This window comes from Arachis hypogaea, chromosome 14, assembly GCF_003086295.3.
Source record: "Arachis hypogaea cultivar Tifrunner chromosome 14, arahy.Tifrunner.gnm2.J5K5, whole genome shotgun sequence".
NCBI classification, from domain to species: Eukaryota; Viridiplantae; Streptophyta; class Magnoliopsida; order Fabales; family Fabaceae; genus Arachis; species Arachis hypogaea.
This window is the reverse complement of record NC_092049.1, coordinates 125,622,995-125,649,744: the sequence shown is the minus strand read 5'-3', so window position 1 is coordinate 125,649,744 and position 26,750 is coordinate 125,622,995. Positions and strand designations below refer to the sequence as shown.

The window sequence follows — 26,750 nt, the reverse complement described above, 5'->3', positions numbered from 1 at the left end:
TATTTAAATCATCAACATATATTACAATAATAACAAATTTAGATTCATACCTTTTTATGAACACATGGACATACACGATCATTTTTGTATCTATCTTTCAATAAATATTCATTGAGACATTTATATCACATAAGTCTAGATTGTTTTAATCCATACAAGAATTTTTGAAGTCTTACCGAATAAATTTTTAGAGAATTATTATATGCTTCAGACACTTTGAATCTTTCAGGAATTTTCTTATAAATTTTTTTATTAATTGATCCGAATAAATAGGTTGTAACATCTATTAGATACATGTCAAACTTTTCATACACTGGTAGACTAATAAGATATCTTAACATAATTGAATCCACCACAGGAGAATATGTTTCCATATAGTCAATACTAGGTTTTTATTAGAATCCTTGTACTACTAGCTGTGTTTTATATATTTCTGTTTCATTTTTTTCATTGCATTTGCCCCCTGAAAATCCACTTGTATCCCATTGGTTCTATACCTTCAGGTGTTTTGACTATAGGATAAAAAACTTTACATTTTCTAAGAGAAGTTAATTCAGTTTGAATTGCGTCTTTTTATTTTGGCCAATCATCTCTCTGTCTGCATTCTTTGACAGATTTTAGTGCGTGATCCTCATTTTAGTTTACTAGTTCAACAATAATATTATAAGCAAAAATTTTGGTAGTGACATAACTTATTGAGATCTTTTCATTTTGTGGTACCTCAATCTCTTCAGAAGTTTCATCAATATTTATGTCTTTGGATCCTCTTTGGATACTTGCCTCTATATTATGACCATCATGATTAATTATCTCTCTTTTTTCGAAAATTTTTATCCTTAGAACCGATTGGTCTTCCACGCTTTTGGCATGGATTGCTTTCATTTGCATTAACAACTTGTCCTTTTGAGACACTTATTTTTATTGGTGCATTTGCAGATAGAATGTGAGATTTGATTACTCTCTTTAGGTCAGTAAGTGCGTCTGGCAATTGATTTGCAATATTTTGCATATGAATTAACTTTTATACTTTTGGTTCACATTGTCTAGTGCAAGGATCTAAATGGAATAATGACAATGTATTCTAAATAATCTCTTTTTCCAACTGCTTATTTTCTCCTCTTAATTTTGGAAAAATTGTTTCATCAAAGTGACAATAAAAAAAATCTTGCCTTAAATAAATTATCTGTCGTGGGTTCAATGTATTTTATAATTGACGAAAATTCATAACCAATATATATACCCAATCTTCTTTGGGGTCCTATCTTTGTGCCTTGTATTAGAGCAATTGGGACATAAACTGCACATCTAAATATCCTAAGATGAGAAATATTTGATTCCTAACTGCAAGCTAGTTGTAATGAAAAGAATTTGAGATAATTTATTGATCTGATGCGTATAAGTACTGCAGCATGCAAAATAGCATGTTCCATGCTAAAACAGGCAGTTTAGTTCTCATAAGTAATGATCTAGATATTAACTGAAAGTGTTTAATCAATAATTTGGCTAGACCATTTTGAGTTTGTACGTAAGTAACATGTTCTTCTATTGTAATTTCAGTTGATACACAATAATCATTAAATGCTTGGGATCAAAATTCACCAACATTATCAAAACGTATTATCTTTATAACTTAGTCTGAAAAATGAGTTTTTAATTTAATTATTTGAGCTAGTAATCTCACAAATGTCATGCTACACGTTGATAGTAAACAAACATGAGACCATCATGAAGATGCATCTATTAAAACCATAAAATACTTAAATGGTTTATATGGTGGATGAATGGGCTCACATATATCACCCTAAATACGTTCCAAAAAAAATGGTGATTCATTTTTCTTGTGATAATCTTGTAATTAATTTTCTTTGAGAACAAGCAGAACATGAGAATTCATTAAATTGAAGAATTTTATGTTCCTTTAGAGGATGAATAGATAAATTCTCGATAATTCTTCTCATCATGATTGAACCCGGATGTTTTAACTGGTCATGCCAAATTGTAAATACATTTGTATTTGTAAATTTCTGGTTTACTATGGCATGTGATTCTACATTGTTAATAGTGGTGTAGTACAAAATAAAAGAGAGAGCGGATAGTTTCTCTAATACACATTTTTCTCCTGATATCATAGTTGTAATATAGAGATATTCGTTATTTTCTTCTCTTGCGGTTTTTACATGGCATCCATTTTGGCGGATATGCTTAAAACATAGCAAGTTTTTATGAGACTTACTTGATAGTAATGCATTATTTATAAAGAACTTGATTCCTTTAGGTAATATTATAATAGCTCTTTCGGAGCCTTCAATCATTTTTGCATTATCAATAATCGTACTTACATTTGTTTTCTTCATAACAAGAGAGACAAAATATCATTTATCTCTAAGTATCGTATGTGTTGAAGCATTGTCAGCGAGACATACTTATTCATTGTTAAATTTGAGCGAAACATGAGAAATATTCATATCTTTGTTATGAAAGTAAAAATAAATTACCATTAATGAAAAGAAAAAATACAAAAGTTTCAAAAACAAATAAAAACTACAACCAAAAGAAAAAAAACTAACTATGAAAAAAGAAAACATCTAAAAAAATGATAAATTTTTAATTAATATTCTTTTAAAAGAAATTTGATTCATCCAAATGAGTAACATCATTTGGAGTAACATCATTTGGGTCACCAAAATGACTTGGTTTAGACTTGCATGGGTTGCTAATATAAAAAATGTCATCAAGGTCTGTAAAGATATCATCAATGGATTTCAGCTCCGTTTCAACACCATTAGCTTTAACTTTATTTCTTTGTATAGTCAAATTGGCCTCCTATTTTTGTCCTTTTCTTTTTATAGATTCTTGATATAGCTGGACAAAATATTCAGGAGTACGACATATACACAACTAATGACCTTTTAATTCACATCGATAGCACAAATATTTCACATGATGTCTTGGAGCACACTTCTCATGTTTATTCCACTTTTGATTATGAGTAGGAACCCTATTGTTCCATTTGCCACATCCACGACCATGTTTCAACCGTTATTCATGATTTCTTTTATGTTCACGAGATGCCACATTCACTTCAGGGAAAGCGGTGGAGCCAATTTGACAGATTTCATGATTTTTTATTAATAATTCATTATTTTGTTATGGGAGACAACCTATTAGGTCAAAATACATTTTGAAACCCTTTTCACGATACTGTTGTTGTAACAGCACGTTAGAAGCGTGAAATGTGAAAAAAAAATTTTCCATTTCTTCTTGACAACACAATTTCAGTTGAGAACTTATTTTGAAAAGTGTAAAATTATATTCACAAACTATTTTAAAATCTTGCAGCCTTAAATGTATCAACTCATAACGAGCTTTAGGCAATAATACCGTCTTTTGGTGTTCATACTTTTCTTTCAAATTTACCTATAATTCTTGTGGATATTTAACAGTCAAGTATTCTACTTTCAACCCTTCATGAAGGTGATGGCGTAGAAAAATAAGTGCCTTAGCCTTATCTTCACTTGAGGATTCTAGTTCTTTCTTTATGGTATTTTTAACCTTTTTGGATACCAAATGGGTTTCAACATCAAATGGCCATTCTAAATAAATTTTGCCCGTTAAATCAAGAGCGACAAATTCACTCTGTTTTTATCTCATAATTGCGAATTCACTAAAAAAAAAACAATTACTAATGTATACAAGAGCTCTCTAACAAAGTTTGATGAACCATTATCATAGAAAATTCAGTTCATTTCATTATAATTAAATGTCTAACATTACATAAAAGTAACATCAATTAATTCAAAAAGTATCTTATATGAATATCTAAACCTGGTATATGAACCCTAAACAGATCAGTAACATTCTCTAATTACTAAAGCCATGAATTTCTACTAACCTATTAGAGCAGCGGTGCTGACGGACGAGAAAGAGACTGCACGACATATCTTGGAGGCAATGCTGGACTCGGCACAAACCGGTGGAAAGATAGGGAGGGCGGCACGATGCAATAAGTTCCTGTAGATGATGACCTCGCGGTGGCGAGGTTTTACCGCGTTCTGAACAGGCGACGGAAGAGTCTAAGCTTACTGTGGAGGACTCGCAGGTTACATGCAGCGTGATCCAGTCCCATGACACAAGTGGGCAGCATTGACTAGGGCTGGTCCGGAAGAAAAGACGGCGTAGGATGGTGGTGCTTCGGTGTGTCACGTTGCCATTTGAAGGAGGGTCAGTGATGTGGGTGAGGGTGAGACTAGATGGACGGTGGTGGTGAACGGATTAGGTCAATCGGTTAATGATAATTCTTGATTAGGGTAAAATGGAGTAAATTGGAGTATGGGTTTTTGTTATATTGGGCTTTAGGGTCCAGTCCAATAAGAGTTGGCAGGAGTTGGTTGAACCCCCTTTTAGTTATCTAATGGAATTGTGTAAGAAATTGTATTAATTAGTTCAAGTTAATGTGATTTTATTTTTTCAGGCTTAGAGAGAAAGCTTGAGGCTTTCTGGTCACAACTCAAAATTCTCAAAGAAAAGCTCTTCTTAATTTTCTCTTCTTGAACCCTTCACCATTTTAACGTGGTGCAATGAGGGTGAAAGGAAGAAATCGATGAGGAATTGAGCTTCAAAAAGCTGAATCAGCAGAGATCACATTAACTTGAACTAACTAACACAATTACAAGTAATTACTATAAATAGTGTATCTTCTAACTACTGCATAATAGTCTTATAACAAATTGTGCCATGTCAACACCACTAATCTAACTAATTCAACTACTTATTGTCCTAACTAATTTGACATTTTCACATTTTCTCAAGTAACGGTATATATGTAATTATGATTATATGCATTTAAAATTTAATTTTATTTATTAAATTTTACTAATTATAGGAGCAGGATGGGTATTCACGTATAAGAGTAGAAACAAATTATATGCAAATTATTGTAAAACAGAATAAAATCGAATAAGATAAAAACTCACTTCTATCCACCCCATTGTCATCACTAATTTTATTTTACTCGTTATTCTTTCTAGTACACACCCATTCACTATAATCAGCAATCACTAAAATTCTATTCTACAATCAACATTCTATAAATTTTACGGCAGTAAAAGGTTTAGATAGAATTGTGGCAAATTTTAATGTGATTTCTGCCATTTAATGTAAAATTCACTCTAATCAAAAGTCATCATGAATTGTAGCAATAAGGTTGTCCTGCACATGAAATTTTACACAAAGATGAATTGTAGATACAATTACGCCAAACTTATTCAAGAAAGGTCGGCCAAGTATTAAATTATATGGACTGAAACAATCAACCACAAGATATTGAACATCTAAAATTTTGGATAAAGGATTCTTACCGAGTGTGGTTTATAACCACATTGAACCTAATACAGGTACTCGTTCACATGAAAATCCAACGAGATCTCTGGTTGATGGCTGGAGTATGTTGTCACTCAATTTCATCTTTCGAAATATGGAGTAGAATAGAACATCCGCGCTGCTTCTAGGATCCAGCAAGACCTTCCGAACTATTAGGTCTCCTAGTTGGATAGAGATAGCAACTGAGTCGTCTAAATGAAGCTCGGTTGAATTGAAATCTGACGGCTGAAAAGTCATTTTAGGAAAAGTCGACACAGTTTGATGACTGTTGATGGTGCTCTCTACAGCGAGCATAGCTCAATAAGTGCGTTTGTGAGTAGAGCTTGATGCTCCCCTACTAGAAAAGCCCCCAGAAATGCAATTGATTACACCTCTTGGTTGATTCGGCTGAGTTGTAAGTACTTTTTCTATGTTCTGAGAAGATTGACCTGCAGAAGAAAAATCAGATTGATATGTGTTGAGCTTTTGAATGTGTCTACTGATGTATTTGTCTAGATGTCCTTACCGAGCTAAGCGCTCAAGTAAGTCTTTGGCTATGACACACTCATCAGTAGTGTGTTCGTGTTTCTGGTGAAATGCAGAGTACTTTATTTTGTCCACATTCTTTGTGTCTTGGTAGGTTCCGGTCTTCCGACGAGGTTTGATTAGTTTTGAATTCAGTATTTTCTTAATGATGTCTTCCCTTTTGGTATTGAATTGGGTATAAGAATCGTAGCGTGGTACCAATCGGGAAGGCTTCTTGTTGTCCTAACCTTTGTCATCTTCTTTATTGTTTTGGTTCTTCTCGGATTTCCGAGTTTGTCGCAACTCCTCTATTTCCATTTGACCTTTAGCCTTCTCTCGAAACTCGGCAAGGTTTTTGGTTTGGCCACTGCGATGGTTTCTTGAAAAATTCCTCGGTGGAGCCCACTCTTTATAGCATGTAGGTGCACCTCGGGATGGAGGTCTGACATAGTCATTGCAACTTTGGTGAAGTAAGTGATGTAGTCCTTTAAACTTTCATGATGTACTTGTTTGATGGTGTTTAAGTAGTCAGAGTCATGTAAGTAGATAGAAGATGCAACGAACTGATCTTCGAACTTTTTGGAGAGCTCCTGAAAGCATGAAATGGAATCTGCAAGCAAAGAAGAAAACCAGTCAAGTGCAGGACCGATTAAAAAGGTAAGAAAGCAACGACAAAAAATAGGATCAGAGGCACCATTGACGATCATCATAGATCAGAACTTCTTAATGTGCTTTTTCATGTCTCCCATGCTGTCATAGGGAGTCAATGTCAGTGGTAAGGTGAAGTTCCTAGGTAGTTTGAAATTCATAACGTCGGCTATGAATGGGCCAATAACGTTGTCTAACCCGTCTTCGTCGTCATTTGGTTTATTTTCCTCAGGTCGTTGAGTTCAGAGACATGCGTTGGATTAGAATTGTGTTCCTCATCCTCTGGTCAGTCATTGTGACCATCTTTATGCTCAATCTGAGCATTGATTAACTCGGCTATTTGATTCGCCATTCGTTGATTCTCTTCCGCCATGCGTTGATTGGCTTGTTGTAACTCTGTTACCATCCGAAGGAGTTCGGACGGCGTGGGAGGAGGCAAGTTAGCCATGATGAGGAAAAGGAGTTTCGGGACCTATGGAAAGAAAGCGTTTTTATTTCGAGACCCCACGGTGGGTGCCAATTGTTCTTGCTGAAGTTCGGCCGGTGTATATCTCGTTTGCTAATGAATATCTTCGAGCTTTTCTGTCGGGGTGAGCTATATGTCAGCAGTCAGCGAGAATTAATTATTGGGGACAGACAAACAGGTAAGACAGCAGTAGCTACAGATACGATTCTCAATCTGAAAATGGAAAGTGAGCCAATTCCGTGAGGCGAGGGTGAGAATAAGGTCTTCATCCAAGTGAGTTTTTACCTTAGATTTAGATAAGGTCACTTCTTTTTAGGAAGTCTCTGCCTCCCAGTTCGTATAGAGCAAAAAATGGGCATTTTCGCCAGGTTATGTATAAGGAGTTCCCTGGGAGTTGACCCGCTGGAGTTTAGGACTCTTGCAAATACATCAGCTTAGGTAGGAACTTCAGGATAATAGTGAACACTTACCGAGCCCGGAATAACGAAAACATCTTTGAATACTCAAAGTTTCATATCCGAAGCGAGTTTTCAAGAAACTACTAGAGTTTTAGCAAAAGCCGCTCTCTGAGGTCGATTGGTTGAAAGGTCTAATTTCTTCTTCAATCGATGCCAATTTGGCTATTTACTGATCGCCTCCGCAAGAACGATTAAGCCAGTATCCTCACTGATTAATCCCGCGGAACCTAGTATAGGATCTCGTATGAGGATCCTCGGCAGGGAGTCTTCGACTTCGAGCACACCTACACCTGGGTAGTTCATATCCTATTTCTTGAAAGAGAGAGTGGTACTTTCATCCATGACCGGGTGGGTATGGTCTCTCTTCCCGAGCATCTTCTAAGGAAGTGTGCACAGAAGGGATTGTTACCAAGTACAGAGTCAGACTGACATCTTCTAATGGAGAGAACAAGAGAATGAATACCCGTAAAAGGCACTCTAACGCTCAAATAAGTAAGTGAATAATAAATTTTACAGAATGCAATAAATCAAATAATCTTCTTATCATTTCTTTATATTTGAAAAATAAAAGTAACTATTATATCTCTAAATAAGAGTAAATACCCATAGTCGTCCCTGATATTCACGCAAATACCCATAATAATCCCTAACATCCTGATTTCCCCATTGTAGTCCTCCAGATAGAGCTCCGAGCACTCAAACTGGTCCCTGGCCATATTTCAGGTGATGACTTATCACCGGAGCGCTGACGTGGACTCGAATTGCCACGTGGGAGGGGTCCAAAACGTCGTCGTTTTGGGTTTAGCACCCTTGAAAGCCAAAAACGACGCAGTTTAGGTGTTATTTAGTACGAAAAACAGTTTTCTCCCCCAACACAAACACTTCACTTCACTCGTCTCTTCTTCTTCTACCCTCTGACTTCTTCTTCATCTCCCCATCAATGGTGTAGCCATATAGGGTTGTATTCACTGGGTTTAGAAAAATTTGAGAGAAGAAGTAATCCGACCAGAAGTTGTTATCGTTCTTCCCCTCCTTCACCATAAGCACGAGGTTCTGACTTTGTGATCGGACTCAAGGTAACCTTCCTTTTTTTTTTACTTTGCATTTTCAATACAATATTGGTTGATGATATGCAAGTTGTTAGTGTAGTTGAGGTTCTGGAGTTTTGGTGTCATTGTAGTATCTAGGGTTTGAAGGCTGGTTGGGGTTTGTGGGGTTGCTCTATTTAACCCAAATGAAACAGGGATGAAACAGGGAGTTGTATGCAGGATTGAAAAATATGTTTTCTTGTGGTGATTAATTTTTTTTTAATGCAATAGTAAGCTTTCTATACATTTTGTCTTAATACATGTTCCCTTGTATTTTCTTTTTGTATTTTCTGTAGGTAGCACCTTATGAACGTCCTGCACTAAGCAAGGCTTACCTTTTTCCTGAGTGTGAATTGTGATATTCTCTCTCCCTCTATGTTATAATTCCTGATTTCTATGTTTGTGTTAGAAGTGGAGGAGAAAGATTGCTTCCTGAGTGGTACAATGAGAAAGGTGATTATTACGTTTGGTTCAGCACAATTATTGGATAGTTTTAAGGACAGCTAGGCTCTCATGCTAAGTGAAAACAAGAGTAAATTAACAAAATGGTCCTTAACAATGATTTTCCAAATGCAAATTTAAATGTTTGATTGCAGGTATAGAGTTGATTCTTAGCATAGAAATAGTGAAAGCAGACCTTGCCGCAAAATCTCTGACAAGTGCAGGAGGAGAAACATTCAGTTACCAGATTTTGTTGATTGTAACCAGCTCAACTGTAAGGATCCTTGAGGATATTAGAGGATATGTCTTGCATTGTACTCATTTCTTCATTTTTCTGGTCTTGCTAATAATTTGTATTTGTTTGCAGGTTATAAGGTTGAGTGATTTTGGTGTTCAAGGAGCTGATGCCAAAAACATCTTTTACTTGAGGGAAGTTGATGATGCTGATAAACTAAAGGAACAGTTGCTGTTGGATTTCCTTTTAAATTTCAAATCAAGCTTGTCATGATTTCAACCCACCATTCAGGTGAAAGAAGTCAAACTAAAGGATGGCAGGGTCCTAGAAGCTGATATCATTGTTGTTGGTGTTGGAGGAAGGCCACAAACAACCTTATTCAAGGGACAGGTTGAAGAAGAGAAGGGTGGAATCAAGGTTGAAGAAGAACTGAAGATTTTAGATACAGTTACTTAGGAGTTTTGTTTTGTGTTATTAATCTTTTTCATCGTACAATGACTAGATCGTGAATTGTGATCCAAAGGCATTTTTTATATGCCTTGGCCTTGCTTTTGATGAAACTACAGAGTGCAGCATAATGGTTTCTAGGTTGCCTTTTACCTTCATCTTTTGTTCTTTTTTGATAAACAATGGAATTTATGTTAATATACTATGCTTTGTGGTTTACCATTCAAGCAGCAGTCTTTTTTATTTTTTTCATAAATAATAGAATTTATCTTAACAATAGTTTTATAGTTAATAGCATTTTTCATTCCATCAAGAAGCAGTTTTTTTTATAAACAATGGAGCTTATCTTTACAACAGTTTCATAGTTAACAACATTCTTCATTCCATCAAGAAGCATTTTTTTACATCTGATGCTAACAGGGAATCCTAAACCACCAACTAATTTATCATTTACAATACAGGATCATCAACAACACTATCAATACAAACACAGCTAACACTAACATCTGGATAATCAATTTTTGCATTTGGACATTCTCCTCCAACCTTCAAAGCCTCCAATCAAAGTTCATCTTCACTTCATCCCCACACAATTCTGACTTCTCAACTTGTTCCTCACTCACATAATCTGTCACACAAAAAGTCCACACCATCTCTTTCCACTTGTCTGTAACCAAAAAAGGATCAAAGTTCAGAGAGGAACAACACAAGAACAGTTAGGGGAGGAGAATCATAACAACACAAGTAATTATTCTAACCCATATTATAGTTGGGGCAGCCATAAAACGGTTTGTTCGGATTCAAATCTGTGCCAGACCATCTGAGGACTGGCCTGCAGCCACAGCCGCACCATTCTGGCGGGACCAATCTTCTGTTCTTCGTTTGCGTTCTAGTCCGGTTCCAGCTAGATGGAGAATGAACAGAGCTTCCACCTGCAGTGCTATCACCACCACCCATTATCAACATGAGTAGCTGCCGCAGGTGGAACTGTGTGAGAATATGAAGAAGTGTATGAAAGAAGAAGAAGAAGAAGAGATGAACAAGATGAAGGGATGAAGTATCTGAAAATTTGGGGATTTAGGGTTACATATAGTACGAGGGATTAATATGGGTACAAATTGCAAATTAGCCAGCTCAGCTAGCCGTTGGGAGCCCTCCAGCGTGGCAATCAGAGGCCACGTCAGCGCTCCGGTGACGAGTCATCACCTGAAATATGGCCAGGGACCAGTTTGAGTGCTCGGAGCTCTATCTGGAGGACTACAATGAGGAAATCAGGATCTTAGGGATTACTATGAGTATTTGCGTGAATCTCAGAGACAACTATGAGTATTTACTCCTCTAAATAATGATATTTTAAGTGGAGAATAATTATATATCTAATATTTTAATATTTATTTAAATATCAATTATAATTGACTAATTTTTAACATTTTATGATCGAATTATAACTTGTAACCGATGTATAACGGTCTTATGATCCAGTCATTTTATCGTCAATGGCAACACATACTTTAAAACGTGTAATATTTATATAGATATAGATAGATTAAGATAACAGATCTTTTTTTCTTTCCTTTTAAATGACGTTTTTAAAATTTCAACTTAGTTTTGTTTTCCTTTTTTGAAAATAAAATATCTAAAATAAAATGATACTTATGAATTATCAGATTTTGAGAGAGAGAGAAATTGCAAATCAGAAACTGAGGCAGTAAGCAGCACCCGGCGACTTCTTTCAGTAACTCACTCATTCCTTCTCTCTTTCTCTCTCTTCAATGGCCGGAATCCGCTTGCAGCCAGAGGACTCCGACGCCTCACAGCAACAAGCTCGAGCGGTGGCCGCTGATCTGGTCTCCGACGACGACCGCTCCGTCGCCGCCGACTCCTGGTCTATAAAGAGCGAGTACGGCAGCACACTCGACGACGACCAGCGCCACGCCGACGCCGCCGAAGCTCTCAACAACGCCAACCTCCCCCCTCCCTCCGACTACAGGTTCCTCTCTCTCTCTCTCTCTCTCTGAATATTTTAAGGTTGAAGTGAATCGAAACGACAACGTATCGAATGAAATTGAAATTTTTGGGTTTCTGGAAATCGCTCTGTGAAGCTGAATGTCTTTCATTTATTCGTTGTTTTCTTCAGTGCCTTGATTTAGTTTATAAGACGAGATCGCAGGTTCGTGGGTGTTTGGATATGTATATAGAAAGGGTGAAAGTGTGAAGTTTTGTTATTTAGAACTATGTGAAATTCGCTTAGGTTTTTGGATTTTAGTAGTAGGAGAAAGAATCTGGAAATGAGGTGAAGTAGGAATGTTAAGATCTGGTTCGTTTGGTTGGTGGCATTTGCGTTTTGCAGTTTAGGCATTTTTTGCAACCGATTAATTTTGTTAGATAGTTGTTTAATCTGTCTTAGGAAGCTTAACTGCTAAGAAGTTAAGCTATTTCTGAACCACAGAATGTTGAATCTAAAGACGGAGACACCCACACGCATGGATTCCAATGTAGCTATCTGGAGTTTTGGAATTTGGGGTTTTCTGTTAGGATTTACAGTTCAGAAGCGCTGGTGCTTCTGTTTTGTTGAGAGCTTTGTAAATGAGTTGAATGAATTGAAAAGTTCTAGATTTGCAAATTGTTGATTGAGGGTTTTTTATTTTTTAATTTTTTTGGTGCAGTTCTGACAAGGATGAGCCTGATGCTGATGCAGTTTCTTCCATGCTGGGTTTTCAGAGCTATTGGGATGCTGCCTATGCAGGCGAGCTTACAAATTTTCGTGAACATGGCCATGCTGGTGAAGTTTGGTAAGTAAATTTCGATATCTTAATGCGCCTTCACTGAAGAATATATGAATTTGATGCAGAGATTAAAGTTCAACTGTTGTGGTAAATATTGAACTGATTTTAATATAGATGGGTCACTTTTTACTTTTTTAAAATATTTTCTCAAATAAAACATGTATTCAAAGTATAATAGAGACATAGCAGTAGATAATCAAAGAGAAAGTGTTTATTCAATTTCTGGATGTTCGTTCCCCTCTATACCTATTTTAACCAACTAGTAGCAAATTGTGTCCTGCCAATTTTTCTTTAGTTTATGAACTTCTAGGCAGTGATGAACATTTGTTGTTATAGGCAGTTTTTGGTAGTGATACATTGTTGCGCTATCTATAATGATGAACATTATGACTTGTTTAACTTTCATTTATGTTTTCTGCCTTTATATTGCATGTGCAGGTTTGGGGCTGATGTGATGGAAGTAGTTGCATCTTGGACAAAAGACTTGTGCGTTGACATCTCTCAAGGCCGCATACCAAATCATGTTGATGATGTCAAAGCTGAAGCTAGTGAATTAGGAAATAAAGTTTTGTCTAGTTGGAGTGTACTTGACATTGGGACAGGCAATGGTTTGCTTCTCCAAGAATTAGCTAAACAAGGGTATGGTATTTCTTGCGATGTTCTGCACTTTTGGTAATATATGCTGTATAATTCTTTTATATAGAAAAAGAGAAAAGAAAGACTTTGTAAAAGTTAGCAAATTTCTGAATTACTATTTATTATAACAAAATGTGTATTGTTGGAAATCGGAAGGCATGTGAATCTTGTGCCATATAAATTTGTTCATACACAAATATATTTAATTGCTAATTAAATGAGAATTCCATAGCATCAAAAGCAAGGTGTGAATATGTGAAAATCATGAAAAACAAAGATATATTCAAGTAAACAAAGAAAGTTGCTACATAAAGGTGGCATGGAAATGTATATACTATTATATGCTTTTTTTGGAGGGAAGGTACACTTATAAGTACTTGGAAGTTCTGCCTATTGGTTTCTGAGAGATATCTGGGTTTATTTATGTTGCATTGCATGTGTTATTAATCTTACTCTTGCTACCTTTCCAGGTTCTCTGATTTGACTGGTACGGATTATAGTGAAGGGGCTATCAGCCTTGCTCAAAGCGTTGCTAATCGTGATGGATTTTCTGACATCAAATTTTTGGTATGTTCAAGGCTGTGTATGCACAAATCAGAATTGTGCTTGTACAATGGATTAGTTTGTTTGTTTAGCATGTTTAACACAATTTTGCACAATTTTTATCCTTGCAAGAGGTGAATTACAGCATCCCTGAGACCCTGACCCCATAATGATTCCATGCAACACAAGCAGAAAGCCAGAAATCAAACAACATCATGATGGGAGTTTTCATTTCTGTGAAACTCCTAGCTATAAAAGGAAAATAAAATTGTCTGGTTTATACATTGTTTCTTGGCATTTCCAATTATATTGTGCGCTAGAAGACATTACTATCTGTGCATTTATTACATGTCCATTAGATAATATGTGGCCTTTAATTATTTTAAGGTCGATGATGTCCTGGCGACAAAGTTGGAACAAGAGTTTCAACTTGTCATGGATAAGGGGACGCTAGATGCTATTGGATTGCATCCTGATGGTCCTGTCAAGAGGTAAGAGAAAGCACCATCTAACCTAATATGCATTCCCATAATTGTTCTTTAGAGAATTGGGATGATGTTAAAATTCTGCTATCTGTATGTTTCACATTTCCAATTTTGATAAAAGTAAAATAATAACTGGTTTAGGAGGTCTTGGGAGTGGTGGATTTTTTATTGATTTGTTCTCCTTTTAATTGCCGCTTTGTGGAACTGATCAACTCTACCTTTACAGAATGATGTATTGGGATTCTGTTGCGAAGTTAGTTGCACCTGGTGGAGTACTTGTAAGCACTTCAAATTTTGTTTTAAAGTTTCTACCCAACTGTTGCTCTATTACAGAGCGAAACTCCTTTTATTCATCCCAGTAAAAAGAAAATCATGTGCTATTTATTTTCCGTTTCATGATGTATGTATTCGTTGACTTCCTCATTTGTCTGTGTAAGGTGATTACATCGTGCAACAGCACAAAGGATGAGCTGATACAAGAAGTGGAAAGTTTCAACAGACGAAAAATCTCTGCTGCTCAGGAAGTAGAGGGAGTCAAGGACGACGAATCATGCAGAGATCCTATATTTCAATACTTAAGTCATGTCCGCACATATCCGACATTCATGTTTGGTGGATCTGTAGGCTCGCGCGTGGCGACTGTGGCATTCCTTCGGAAATGAAGTGCGCGATATGTATCAATTACCATCATGATTTTGGAATTTGTTTTATTGGTTTGAAGTTGCTTGCGTGTAGCTAGAATGGATGTTTCTGACTTCTCATGTTAATATTTATGATTTTGTGGAGGTGAAGTTTTCTGAGTTCCATCCTTCTTTTTGGATAACTAGTTTTCTATCATTCGGAGTTTATAAACTGAATGGAGTGAGGATCTCAATCAGAATTTCTCCTTTCTTGACTGCCTTTAAAATGGAACTACATCCGGATCTTTTATTTCTAACTTCATTTTTATGTCGCCAAATGAAATTGAACATAACTCATTCTTCAAAATTTCCTTCTGTTTCTTCCAATCTGGTTCTTGCTTTACTTGTTAAAACCTATTTTTTTCTTGTTAATGTGTAAAAACTTAAGGTTACAAATATTGACGGATGGATTTGGATGAAATCTCCAATATTCATAGAACTATTGTATTTCAAAAAAGGTAAAGTGTAAACTCCAGTGTCTCTAATTATTAATTAAGAGGTTAAAACAGGATTTCAATGAAAAAAATAAAGGTGTTATTCTTGGATCAATGAAATAAAAATGAATCTCACTTCTAAATTTATCATTCAAGAGTAAAACTTCCTTAGTTTACTTTGGAGTGTGTGAAAACGCCACAATCATTTGAGTTTAACGAATCATTATCCTATAAAATATCTATTTTGATAAAAAAAAAAAAGAAACTGAAGTGTTCGTTTTCCTTTTTCATTTAAAAAGTACTTTAAAAAATGCTTTCAATAAATTTTAAAGTTTTTGAATGCAATTTAAAATCCTTCTATTAAAAAAAAGTACGTTCTTTGCCTTTCATAAAATCAAACAAACTTTTAGGGAAAAAAGTTTTTAATTTAAAAAATAAATTTAAAAAAAAAAGATAAACCAGATAAAAATACTGAAAAAAAATTCTATCCAAATGCAACCTAAATCAAGATAAAATAAAAAATAAAAGAATTTTTTTCCAAATAAAATAGTTTATCAAATTTAGTATTTTTTTTCGGGTCACCCAATAAAAAAAAAATATCATTTTATTGTTTTTTTATATATATATAAAAAAAGAAATAATTTGAGTCCAAATCTAAAACCCAAGTTAAAGTTGAAGTGTTGAACATATCCAAGGGACTCTTCAACTCATTAGCACCATCCAAAAAAGAGCGAAGAGAGGAAGACGATGGAAGCATGTGCAGCAGCAACTTATGGTGCGGCCTCAACGTGCACCCCACTTAACTTCACCTTCAGCCATGGAAGAACCAAAACCCTCTTACACTCCCAAATTCCCATTCCCTCCAAAAAAGGAACGGGAAAATCCTTCTCCATTGTTAACGCCTCAAGACGAACCTTGTCTTCCAACTGGCTTGTCTCCGATGATGACTTCTCTGCTTCTACGACTTCTCCACGGCTTCCCAGACTCGAAGAACTTGACACTACCAATATGCTTCTCCGCCAAAGGATTATCTTTTTGGGTTCTCAGGTACGATCAATTTGGGGTTTCGTTGCTCTCGCTCTGAATGTTTGATATTTTAAGGGTACCCTTTGTCTTTCTGATTTTTTATTTTGTTTTGTTTTATTAATTGGTTGAGAAATTTGCCATCTTTTTCATATTTGCGTTGTTTGGCGAACATAGCAAAACAAAAGAGACAGGAGGAGGGGTTTAAATTGATGTGATGGTGTTCAATTTCTGAGGGCATGTTGTTTGGTACTCTTGAAAATTAGAAATATTTGAGCTTTTTAATGTGGGTTTGTTTTTCTGAACCATGGGATGTAAAAATAAGGAATGAAACTAAACTGAAGAAGTATGCCATTACTTGTTGCTATGTTTTGTGAAATGGTTTTCTGTTTTGTTATGAGCAGGTGGATGATATGACTGCTGATTTCATCATTAGTCAGCTCCTCTTTTTGGATGCTGATGACCCAAAAAAAGACATAAAGTTGTTTATAAATTCACCTGGTGGTTCTGTCACTGCTGGTATGTCTCAACAAAGCTCCACTTACCCAATGTTTTTGCTTTGTTCTTCAGCTCAATTTTGTAGTCGTTTGCTAGCATATCATAACTTTATTAGTCTAGGAGGAATTTTTAGGGATAAGTACGTCGTATGTATGATATTGATTAGTTGGGGTAAATCTTAAAAGACACTAAGCTAATGGTATTGAGCACAATGCTCTTATATATCTTACAGAAAGTACAATTAAGAAGTAAGTAAGTTGTTGATCTGTGTTATATCTTAATCTGTTTACCAATAAAAGAAGTTGTTGATCTTTGTGATTGGCAAGCTAAGATAGATACTTATGAAAATTTGAAGCTACATAGGAAAGGTTCAAGGTTGTCTGAATAAGATATTGAACGTGTTGAATCTACGGTTATAGGACGGGAACGTCAACCGAGTATTAGTAAAATCTGGAGCATTGTTCAGATTAATGAATCTGTAATACGTGTAGGCTTTTTGTGGTTGCTCTTAACTTATTTTATCTGTGTTCATAGGAATGGGTATTTATGATGCCATGAAGTTATGCAAAGCAGATGTGTCAACAGTTTGTGTAGGGCTTGCGGCATCAATGGGTGCATTTATCCTTGCGTCTGGTACTAAAGGGAAGCGCTATTGTATGCCAAATTCAAGAGTTATGATCCATCAGCCACTTGGAACTGCTGGTGGAAAAGTAAGACCTTTCCTTCCCCCCAACATCAATTATTGAATTCAGTTTGATTTCATGGACGTTGGATCATTTTTCCTATGAAAGAAAAAAATAGGTGAAAGTCAGTTTTCTTGTTCTTGAATTGTCGAAATCATGAGTTGGCATGGATTCACATGCCTTTTGTGTTTTTGTCTTGATACATTAGAGTGGTGTAAATAATAGTTTAGAAATGTAACTTACAATGATTCTGCAGAAACAAAGCTGTTGGAAACACAGTACATTTGTACATGGAATTATTTTTACCATTTATTGTGAATTGTTATGTTGGTGTAATTACTCTGCGATTACACCATGTAGGATGAGTTATCTTTTGAAAATTGGCATGCGTAATGGACCAGTTATCTGCGATTACACATATGCATAATAATGGTTCTTTTATGGTGTATATTTGCTAATAATAAGCATGATTGCAGGCTACTGAAATGAGCATTCGGATAAGAGAAATGGCATATCACAAGATTAAGATAAACAAGATACTATCAAAGATTACTGGGAAGTCTGTAGATCAGGTTAGTTTCCAGATGCACCTCAATCATCTTTTCTAATTATATATATTAAATATGTTTCTCCCCGTCATTTATTTTATTTGTTTCATTTGCAGATAGACTTAGACACTGATCGTGATAATTTTATGAATCCTTGGGAAGCTAAGGAATATGGTTTAGTTGACGAAGTTATAGATGACGGAAAGCCCGGGCTAGTTGCACCGATTGCAGACTCGTCACCACCACCAAGAACTCGGGTGTGGGAGCTATGGAAGATTGAAGGAAGCCGAAAAGCGAAGAAGAATTTGCCATCAGAGCATAAGTTTTTAGAGGAAGCATACAAAAAAGTTCAGGGAGGTGATGATGACAAAGGCACTCAACAGGAAAACGAAGCACCTGCTGCTGTATGAGTTTTAGAGAGAAGAAATTTTTGCATTGCTTATATTATTTATTCCTAATGAGACCTTTTTTTAAATCCTAATTTTATCTTGATTTATTAATCAGCACCAGTTTTAGATAAAAGAGATTTTTCACTTTGTTATAGCTGTGACATTCCATTGTAAGTTCCAGAACTGTATATCAGTTATCAGATAATTATTTTATGCTTCAGGTATTAGATGCCATATTGAATACAGTGTTTTAATGGGTTAATGTTAAAATTGGTCTCTGATCATGTAGGAGTTGATTTGCTTTTGGAAAAATTAATGCATTTAATTCGATTCTTCAAAAGATACCAATGTGATCTTGGTACTTTTTGGTAATTTTCTGTTGACATATTATTGTTAAGAATTTGATATGTGACAAATTTTACTTTAGGAAAGAATTTCTTTTAAGGATGAAATTAAGTCATTATATTTTTAAGAGATCAAAATGATTTATACTTTATTTTTTAGAGATTATTTCAAATATAATTCATTTGAAAATCTTATGAATCAATTTATCTTTCATCGCTCTCTAAGTCTCTATATTCCAATTTTATTTTGTAGTCTTTCTATGTGCTTTGAACATAATATAGAAAAGGAAGTTAATCTACAAATGGTAGTATGCTGATAACCTATGATAAGAGATAATAGTTTGGTATCCTATGATGAGAGAATAGTTTTAGCGTAGAGTAAATTACTATTTTTGTTCATAAATATTAAAAAAAAAACTGAAATATTTATTAAAAAAAATAATTTTGTACTCATAGAAGATGAATTTTTGTTAATAAAATTAATTGAATTTAAAAATTATCTAAAATTTTTAAATTAACTCTTCTAACATAATATGCTCCATTTTTAGTCCCCAATTTTTTACTACTATTATTTTGATCTCTAACCCTTTGGCACCACTACCTAAATTCTTTTTCATCCATCTCTTAGAGCATCTCCAACGGGAGTAAAAATTGAAGCCCAATTACTGTTATGTCAGAAGGAAAAAAGGCTTATGCGTTGGAGTAGGAAGGAAGGGAGTTCCCACACAAATTTCAAGGAGGAGGAGTCCCTCTGAACAGGGACTCCTATGAAACAATCATTTGGCAAGTTAGTTAGAAAATAAATAATTATATATAATGTTAATTAACTAAATAAATATATTAAATAATTAAATAATAATTAATACAATAATAATTATAATAATTAATTATATTAAGTAATTATATTTTTATTTAATTAATAATTTATATTATTAATTAAGTAATTAAATTATAATTAATTTATTAATAATTATAATAATTAATTAGATTAAATAATTAAATTTTTATTTAATTAATAATTTATATTAATTATTTATATCATAATTAATATTAAATATTATTTATAATATCATATTAAATTATAATTAATTAAATTTACTTACATTAAAAAATAAATTTAATTTTTATATTTCTCCAAAAAAATATTCAATTTTGAAATAGACAGTAGCATAGACAATTGAAAGAGGACTTGATTGAATATATATGGCAATTTCATAATGTTTATCGTCAACTATAGAGCTTAATTATGTTTTTCTTTGTATTAATTAATTTTACAAATTAGTGTAATCCTGAATTATATATTGTATATTATTGTTATATATGAATTTATTTAATATTAATATCTTTTAACTGTGAATTATTTTTAAATTTATAAATTTAAATTATATTATTAAAAAAATTAATTACATTTATTCTAAGTATTTTAATTAATTAATTAATTAAGTGGGACCACAACAGGGATTAAAGTTAGTTCCTCCTAATGGAGAAGAGAGAGATGCTTTGAGTTCCTATTTACTGTTTATGACGCAAAAACTGATGTGGAGTTACTTTTTATGACAGGCATAAACAAAAACTGGGATGAGTTTCTTATTGGAGATGGTCTTAGAGCAACTCCAATAGATTTAAAAGTGGAGTCCCTTCTCTGACATAGAAGGACTTTGAAGCATTAGAGTGAAAAGGAATGCAATTCCTTCACGTGGACCAAGAAGGGGAGTCCCTTCTCAAGAGGGACTTTTGCATTCCAATCAAATTTGGACACATGGCAAATAATTAAAAATAAATTAAAATATATAACATATATATTAAATTAATAATTAAATTATATTAAATAATTATATTTTTATTTAATTAAAGATTTATATTAATAAATTAAATATAATTAATAATTATATTTTTATTTAATTAATAATTTATATTAATTATTTAAATCATAATTAATATAAATAATTATGCTAAATTAATATTAAATATTATTTATAATGTTATATTAAATTAGAATTAATTAAATTTGTTTACATAAAAAAAGACTTGATTGAACACATATGTCAATTTCACAATATTTGTCGTCAACTATAGATTTGCATTATGTTTTTCTTTATATAATTTTACAAATTAGTTTAATTTTGAATTATATATTACGTATTATTATTATGTATGAAGTTATTAATTTTTTTTAATATTATTGTAAAAAAATAGTAACTATATTAATTTTAATTAATTAATTAAGTGGGACCACAATAGGGACTAAAGTTAGTTCTTCCTAATGAAGAAGAGAAAGATGCTTTGAGTTCCTATTTTCTGTTTATGACGCAAAAGTTGATGTGGAATTACTTTTTATGACAGGTGGGATATAAATAGGGATTGGGATAAGTTCCCTGCTAGAGATGGTCTTATGCCCGACTACCATCATCATTATGGTCATTGCCACTATTGCCGCCTCTTTTTTATCACCAATAGTTTACGTCATCTTTTGAATGGCTATTTCTCTCTTAATGTTTATTTTTTTATTTCTATTTTTGAATGGCTCTTTTAGGATAATTAATTTTAGAATTACCCTTCGATAATTTTAGGTATGATTCGTTTCCCTAACTCCCATTTTTAATGCGTTAAGCCGTGTTTATTTTTTGGACTGGGATTGAGAGACAACTAAAATTTTAGTTTTGGGATAAAAAATTTAATCCATTCAATATTTCTAAAAAATGAGAATAGGGATTGAAATTTTTAGAGGGAGAAATTGAAATTTTAATAACATTTCTTTTTAGAGTGAATATCATTTACTGTCCCTAATCATTTGCCCATAGGACATGTCATAGTCTAATTATCCCGAAACTCTCTAAATGGTCCTCATCCTCGAGAAGAATTGGACAATTAGACTCCTGTAACCAGTTAGCAAAAAGTTGCCTATATGATGTGTCAGTTTGTGGATGATGTAGCAAACGTTAGTACTACGTTGCATTGGAGAATTATTATAGAGACATATTAGCCCTTTCTCCAAATACGAATCGTCGTAGCATATTGAATATATTGGTGTTGAAAATTGACTTTTAGTTGCTTTTGAGGTGTTTGGTTAATCGCCATTCACCATTCTTTCTCTATCTTTTGTTCATATACAAAGAGCAACACAAAATTAAATTGATTAATTTATAAAAATTGCATTTAGCTTTAAATATTATTTAGTTTTGAACTTGACTTATTCAACAAAGGCTAAACTATGAATGAAGTTCACATGTTTTTCATTAGAATGCGAATAACATTCGAGGTTGATTTATTTTTTGGTACTTCTGTTTGTAGAATTCTGCAGCAAATTTGGTTTTACATGTAGAATAGTTTTATTAGTTGTAGGATTATGTATGAATGTGAGTTTATATATCTTATTGAATACAATCAGTTCTTTACTTTCCTTTTTGGGATGTGTATATCAACATGGAAAAGTTTAAGGGGCCAACAGATTTATTAAAATCTGGCCAACACCTAGCCAGCAAAAGGAAAATGAGTGATTCTCTACCATTAGATAAAATTTCACACCATTAAATACACTATTAATGGCTAATTAATAGTTACAACTCACAAAATCTGCTGACTCCCTAGCACTCCTCTATGAACATATTATTAAAAAACATAGATTGCTGTATTGGTTACAAAGTATCACATGTGATATTTTCATAATTTCCCATATGCATGTACGATTTTAAACTTTTTTTAGTAGCTAACTTATGATAGCGAATTTTAATATCGAATGTTTTAATTAAGAGTAGTACATAACTTGCGCGATTAGCACAAACATCTAAAGAATTGTATTTTACGTGCATTTTTATGATTATTGTACAACTACCAACAATTTTTTAATTTTTTACGCTTTGTATATGTTAATCAATTTTATTACAAAGATATGTAAACCGGATGATCATATTAATTCAGCACTCAGTCGCGCGATGCGTGGATCGTTTACTAGTAAATTGTTATATAAATTTATACCCACTATTTTTTTTTTTTAATATACATTCTCCACCAATTTAAGTAACCATAAAAATAAGTACCAACCAAAGTTAGATTTTCTATACAAGTTTCCTTTACCATGCTTAGCCAATAAAAGGCTAAATTAAGTCGTATTATGGAGAATTAACACTCTATTATTTCAGTATTTAATTAATACTTTTTTTTTTCTATAATCTTAAGGATCTTAACTCATTATAGATGTTATAAAAGTCTCACTAATCCAAAATTGGTTTAAATCAATAATAACTCGCACAGTAGTTGTTACATCAATCAAACCGATGGTTAGACTTTCAATCATCAATGCATTGTACACAATATCCCTCTATCATTATCTAATGAAAATTGTCTTACGGAAAGAATTTCACCTGTACCAATGTATTTTACAGGTACACTGATATACTTTAAATATGAACCCTAAAGATATTGATATAAATATGTTAATGATTAAGATGGTGGATGTAACTTTTTTGGTGTACTTGCTTAAAATGGAGAGCATCACAAGGTGTACAGATTTTTTTTGTTAACCGAAGGGCGATTGCCTGATTGCATGAAGAGTATTCCCCGCCGCCCCCGCCTCTGGCGCAGGCTTCCTTTGTTGGCGACTTGGCAGCTGGTTTTTTGGGTAGCTAAGTTTTTCGTAGTTAGTAGATAATGGAGCCTTTAAAGCTTCTATGTTGTGACTAGGTGTTGCAGGGTCAATGGTCTTTAGAGGAATGTAGATTAGCAGTTTTGGTATAACTATGTATCTGTATCTGGGCCGAAACTGCATAATAGACTTTTGTTAGAAGGTGAATACAGTGTTTTTGGGCTATATTTTTTTTATTGGCCAAAATATGTAGAACAATCATAATTTGTAATTAGTAATTATTCTTAAATTTTTTAAAAATTTACAGTATTTTTTATTTTAATTTTTGTGTGTGGTTTAATTATTCTGTTTGTTGTTATATTTTTATTAAATATTTAATTAAATTTTTATAATTTAAAAATTTATAACTGAATTTTTATATTAGATAAAATTATAAATAAAATCTATAAATCTGAATATATTACTCCTATTGAATATTCAAATTCATTTTTCTATTACTATCTTTTTTATTTTGTGATTTTATTCTATAAATTTAATTATATTAAATTGATAAATTTTGAAAGTTGAATTCAATTTCTATTTTGAGATTTGTTTTTAAGTTTTACAATATACCATAACAATATACCCTCCCTATATATAAATATAAGATGATATAAATATTAAGAATTAAGTTTCTTCAAGTTATTTTTATTAGAAAATACAAATATTTTTAAAATTTTATTTTTGTATTTGATGTAAAATGCATTAAGAAATATTCTAAAAGTAAATTTTCTAGTATTTTGTTTTTTGCTAAAAAAATAACTAGTAAAAATCTAATTACAAATTTTTTATTTACCATAAAAATTCAATCATAAATTTTTAAACTATATAAATTTTATTAAAAATTTAGTAAAATTAGAAGAATTAATAAAATAATTAAATTTTATTATAATTAATTTATTAGTATCTATAAAATTATTATTTAAAAAAATAAAATTGGATACATTTATATCAAAATTATGTTTAATAAACATAAAAACAAAACCTAAAAAGTAAATAACAATTTAATAATCATATATATATCCAAGCATAAATTTTTAAACTATATGAATTTTATTAAAAATTTAATAAAATTACAAAAACCAATAAAATAATTAAATTTTATTATAATTAATTTATTAGTATCTATAAAATTATTATTTAAAAAAATAAATATGACCTTTTTTTTGTGTGATATTCGGACTTCATTTTTTTATGTTTTTAATTTTAATTTTTTTCTCTTTTTTTTCGGGACTAACTCTAACAATAAATATGACCGTTTTTATTTTCTCACACATCGGCCTTTCAACAAACCAAGAATGCAAATTTTTTTTCAATTGGATTAGAGAATCCAACAATGAACCAGACTGCATGTTAAAAGGGTCATCAAATCAACCTTTTGGGTCCAATAAACAATCACACACTTACTTGGATGGCTCAGCTCATGACAGTCGAAACAACTACAATGAGCCATCTTTTTCATATCCTTGCTTGTACTTTTTTGATATTACACATAGTAGAACAAGACAAAATTTATTTTCACCAGTGATTCTAATTCATACATGGTTCACCAGGATACCAATAAAATGGATGGTACACTTAAAAGTTTTCTTGTCTTATGATGATATTAGTATAGAAAACTTTTCACATGTGTTAATTACTTTATTGGCATATTGTTTGTCATTATTTTGTCGTGATGTGTGTTTGGAAATAGCAAAAACATTTTTATTTTGCAAATTAAAATTACGTAAAGCGCGCGTTAGACTGCAGCAACATATATGTGGTTATTAGAGAGGATGACTCGGTGAACAGCTTGTTTTAGCCGAGTGTAGCTAATAATAGTGAAAATGGCTTGAGTTAATGGATTAGGGTGGATGGGCATTTGTTCTTTTAGATTTTGTGCTTCTGAAAGTAAGATAAGACAAGATAATGAAAACAAAATATAAAAAATAAAAATATAAAATTTTATATTTTTATATTCTGTTTCATAATAAACTAGAATAAATAATAAAAATTTAATTTATTCTTATTTTTTTATTCAAAAAATTTGAGACGAAAAATATAATAATAAAAAATATAATTATAAAAAATCAATAAGAATAATGAAAAAATAAGTTGTATTTTTTGTTATTGTCTCTGTGTCTTTTCTATAAGATGGATATAAAATATACTAATTCAGTGTCTCTAAACACAATATCTCTATCCATGTCTCTTCTGTCAAATACAATTTTATATCTGTTTTATCGATTTTTATCAAATCGAAGGTGGTTCGATATCTATTATCTGGGAGCGAAACCTACTCCTCTTTGTAAATACCAGTTTTTTTAAAGTGCATCAAAGACCTTTCGATTGAACAGAAACTTATAGAAATCTAAAAAAATAATAAAAGACTTTGAAAATAAATTGACTAAATTTAAAATGAATTGCATTGAATTTAAATAAAATATTAAAATGCCTTCGATTAGATCAAAGGACTTTTGAAATGGAAAATAAAAATATTGGAATGTAAAGTTTGAACAGAGAAAATAAATATTGCTTGAATGATAAACTTGCAAGAAAAGTAAAATTTGCAGAAGATGTAAATGAAAAAGTTAAAACAGTGAAAAGAACACTACAAAAAAGTAACTCGAACGCAAACTCAGTAAATCGCTGGGATATGAGTGTGCTTGAGTATTTTCTAAAGTAAAGTTCCAACCCTTATTCCTTCAAGTCTTCTCTTATTTATAAGAATCTTCCACCAATTAAGTTGAAATGTAACCTCCATGTTCATTAATCCATCAATAACCGTTCCCACTTCTTTTGCTTGACAAAAGTAACGACCAGGCATAGCCTTCGAAATTTGGACTCTTCGACTTAACATTTTGTAAGACCCAGAACTTTATAAAAGTTATTATGAACTAATTTCAAATTATATATTTATTTACAGTTTTAAATTCATAAATTATTTTATTGAAGATAATTAAAGGTAGTTTTAATTAATTAGATTTGAAATAAAATAAGGTTTTTATCCGAATTATATAATTTTGGATTATTTTTTATTTACTATTTAAAGTTTTAGAAATTCAAAAATAATGATACTTGGATATTTAAATTAGAATTTTATCTAATGTTCTAATTATTGAATTATTTTTTATATTTAAATTATAAGATTAGTAGTTATAGAATAATAAAATTTTTATACGATAATATCTTTATAATTAAATACTTTAAGTTTTCTTAATAAAAAAATAATTATATTATATTATATTTTCAATTAGAGTATTTGAGTGAAAACCAAATAGCAATTTGATATAACAAATAATATTTTTAAAGTAATTTAAGAATTTAATTAGTTTCAAATTAAACTCCAAAATCTCCAATTCCATACACAAACCCTAACCCTAATTAAACTACAATTTTTCTCTTCATCCAAATGAAACCCTACCCGCTACCCTT

The 26,750-nt window shown here is 32.3% G+C and overlaps 2 protein-coding genes and 1 pseudogene across 2 annotated transcripts; all 3 read left to right on the top strand.

Moving 5' to 3' along the window:
• The first annotated feature begins 8,700 nt into the window (after positions 1-8,700).
• Positions 8,701-9,675, top strand: LOC112743140 (monodehydroascorbate reductase-like; annotated as a pseudogene).
• Positions 9,676-11,209: 1,534 nt separating this feature from the next.
• LOC112744016 (uncharacterized) lies at positions 11,210-14,920 on the top strand. Its single transcript, XM_025793475.3, has 7 exons — positions 11,210-11,656; positions 12,333-12,458; positions 12,891-13,091; positions 13,559-13,655; positions 14,019-14,122; positions 14,343-14,394; positions 14,554-14,920. The coding sequence occupies exons 1-7, from the start codon at positions 11,439-11,441 to the stop codon at positions 14,776-14,778; spliced, it is 1,023 nt and encodes a 340-aa protein (XP_025649260.1). The 5' UTR covers positions 11,210-11,438; the 3' UTR covers positions 14,779-14,920.
• An 849-nt stretch (positions 14,921-15,769) lies between these two features.
• On the top strand, positions 15,770-18,641 carry LOC112744015 (ATP-dependent Clp protease proteolytic subunit 3, chloroplastic). The gene is made up of 5 exons (XM_025793474.3): positions 15,770-16,277; positions 16,658-16,772; positions 17,286-17,461; positions 17,911-18,006; positions 18,099-18,641. The coding sequence occupies exons 1-5, from the start codon at positions 15,978-15,980 to the stop codon at positions 18,390-18,392; spliced, it is 981 nt and encodes a 326-aa protein (XP_025649259.1). The 5' UTR covers positions 15,770-15,977; the 3' UTR covers positions 18,393-18,641.
• Positions 18,642-26,750: the final 8,109 nt, after the last annotated feature.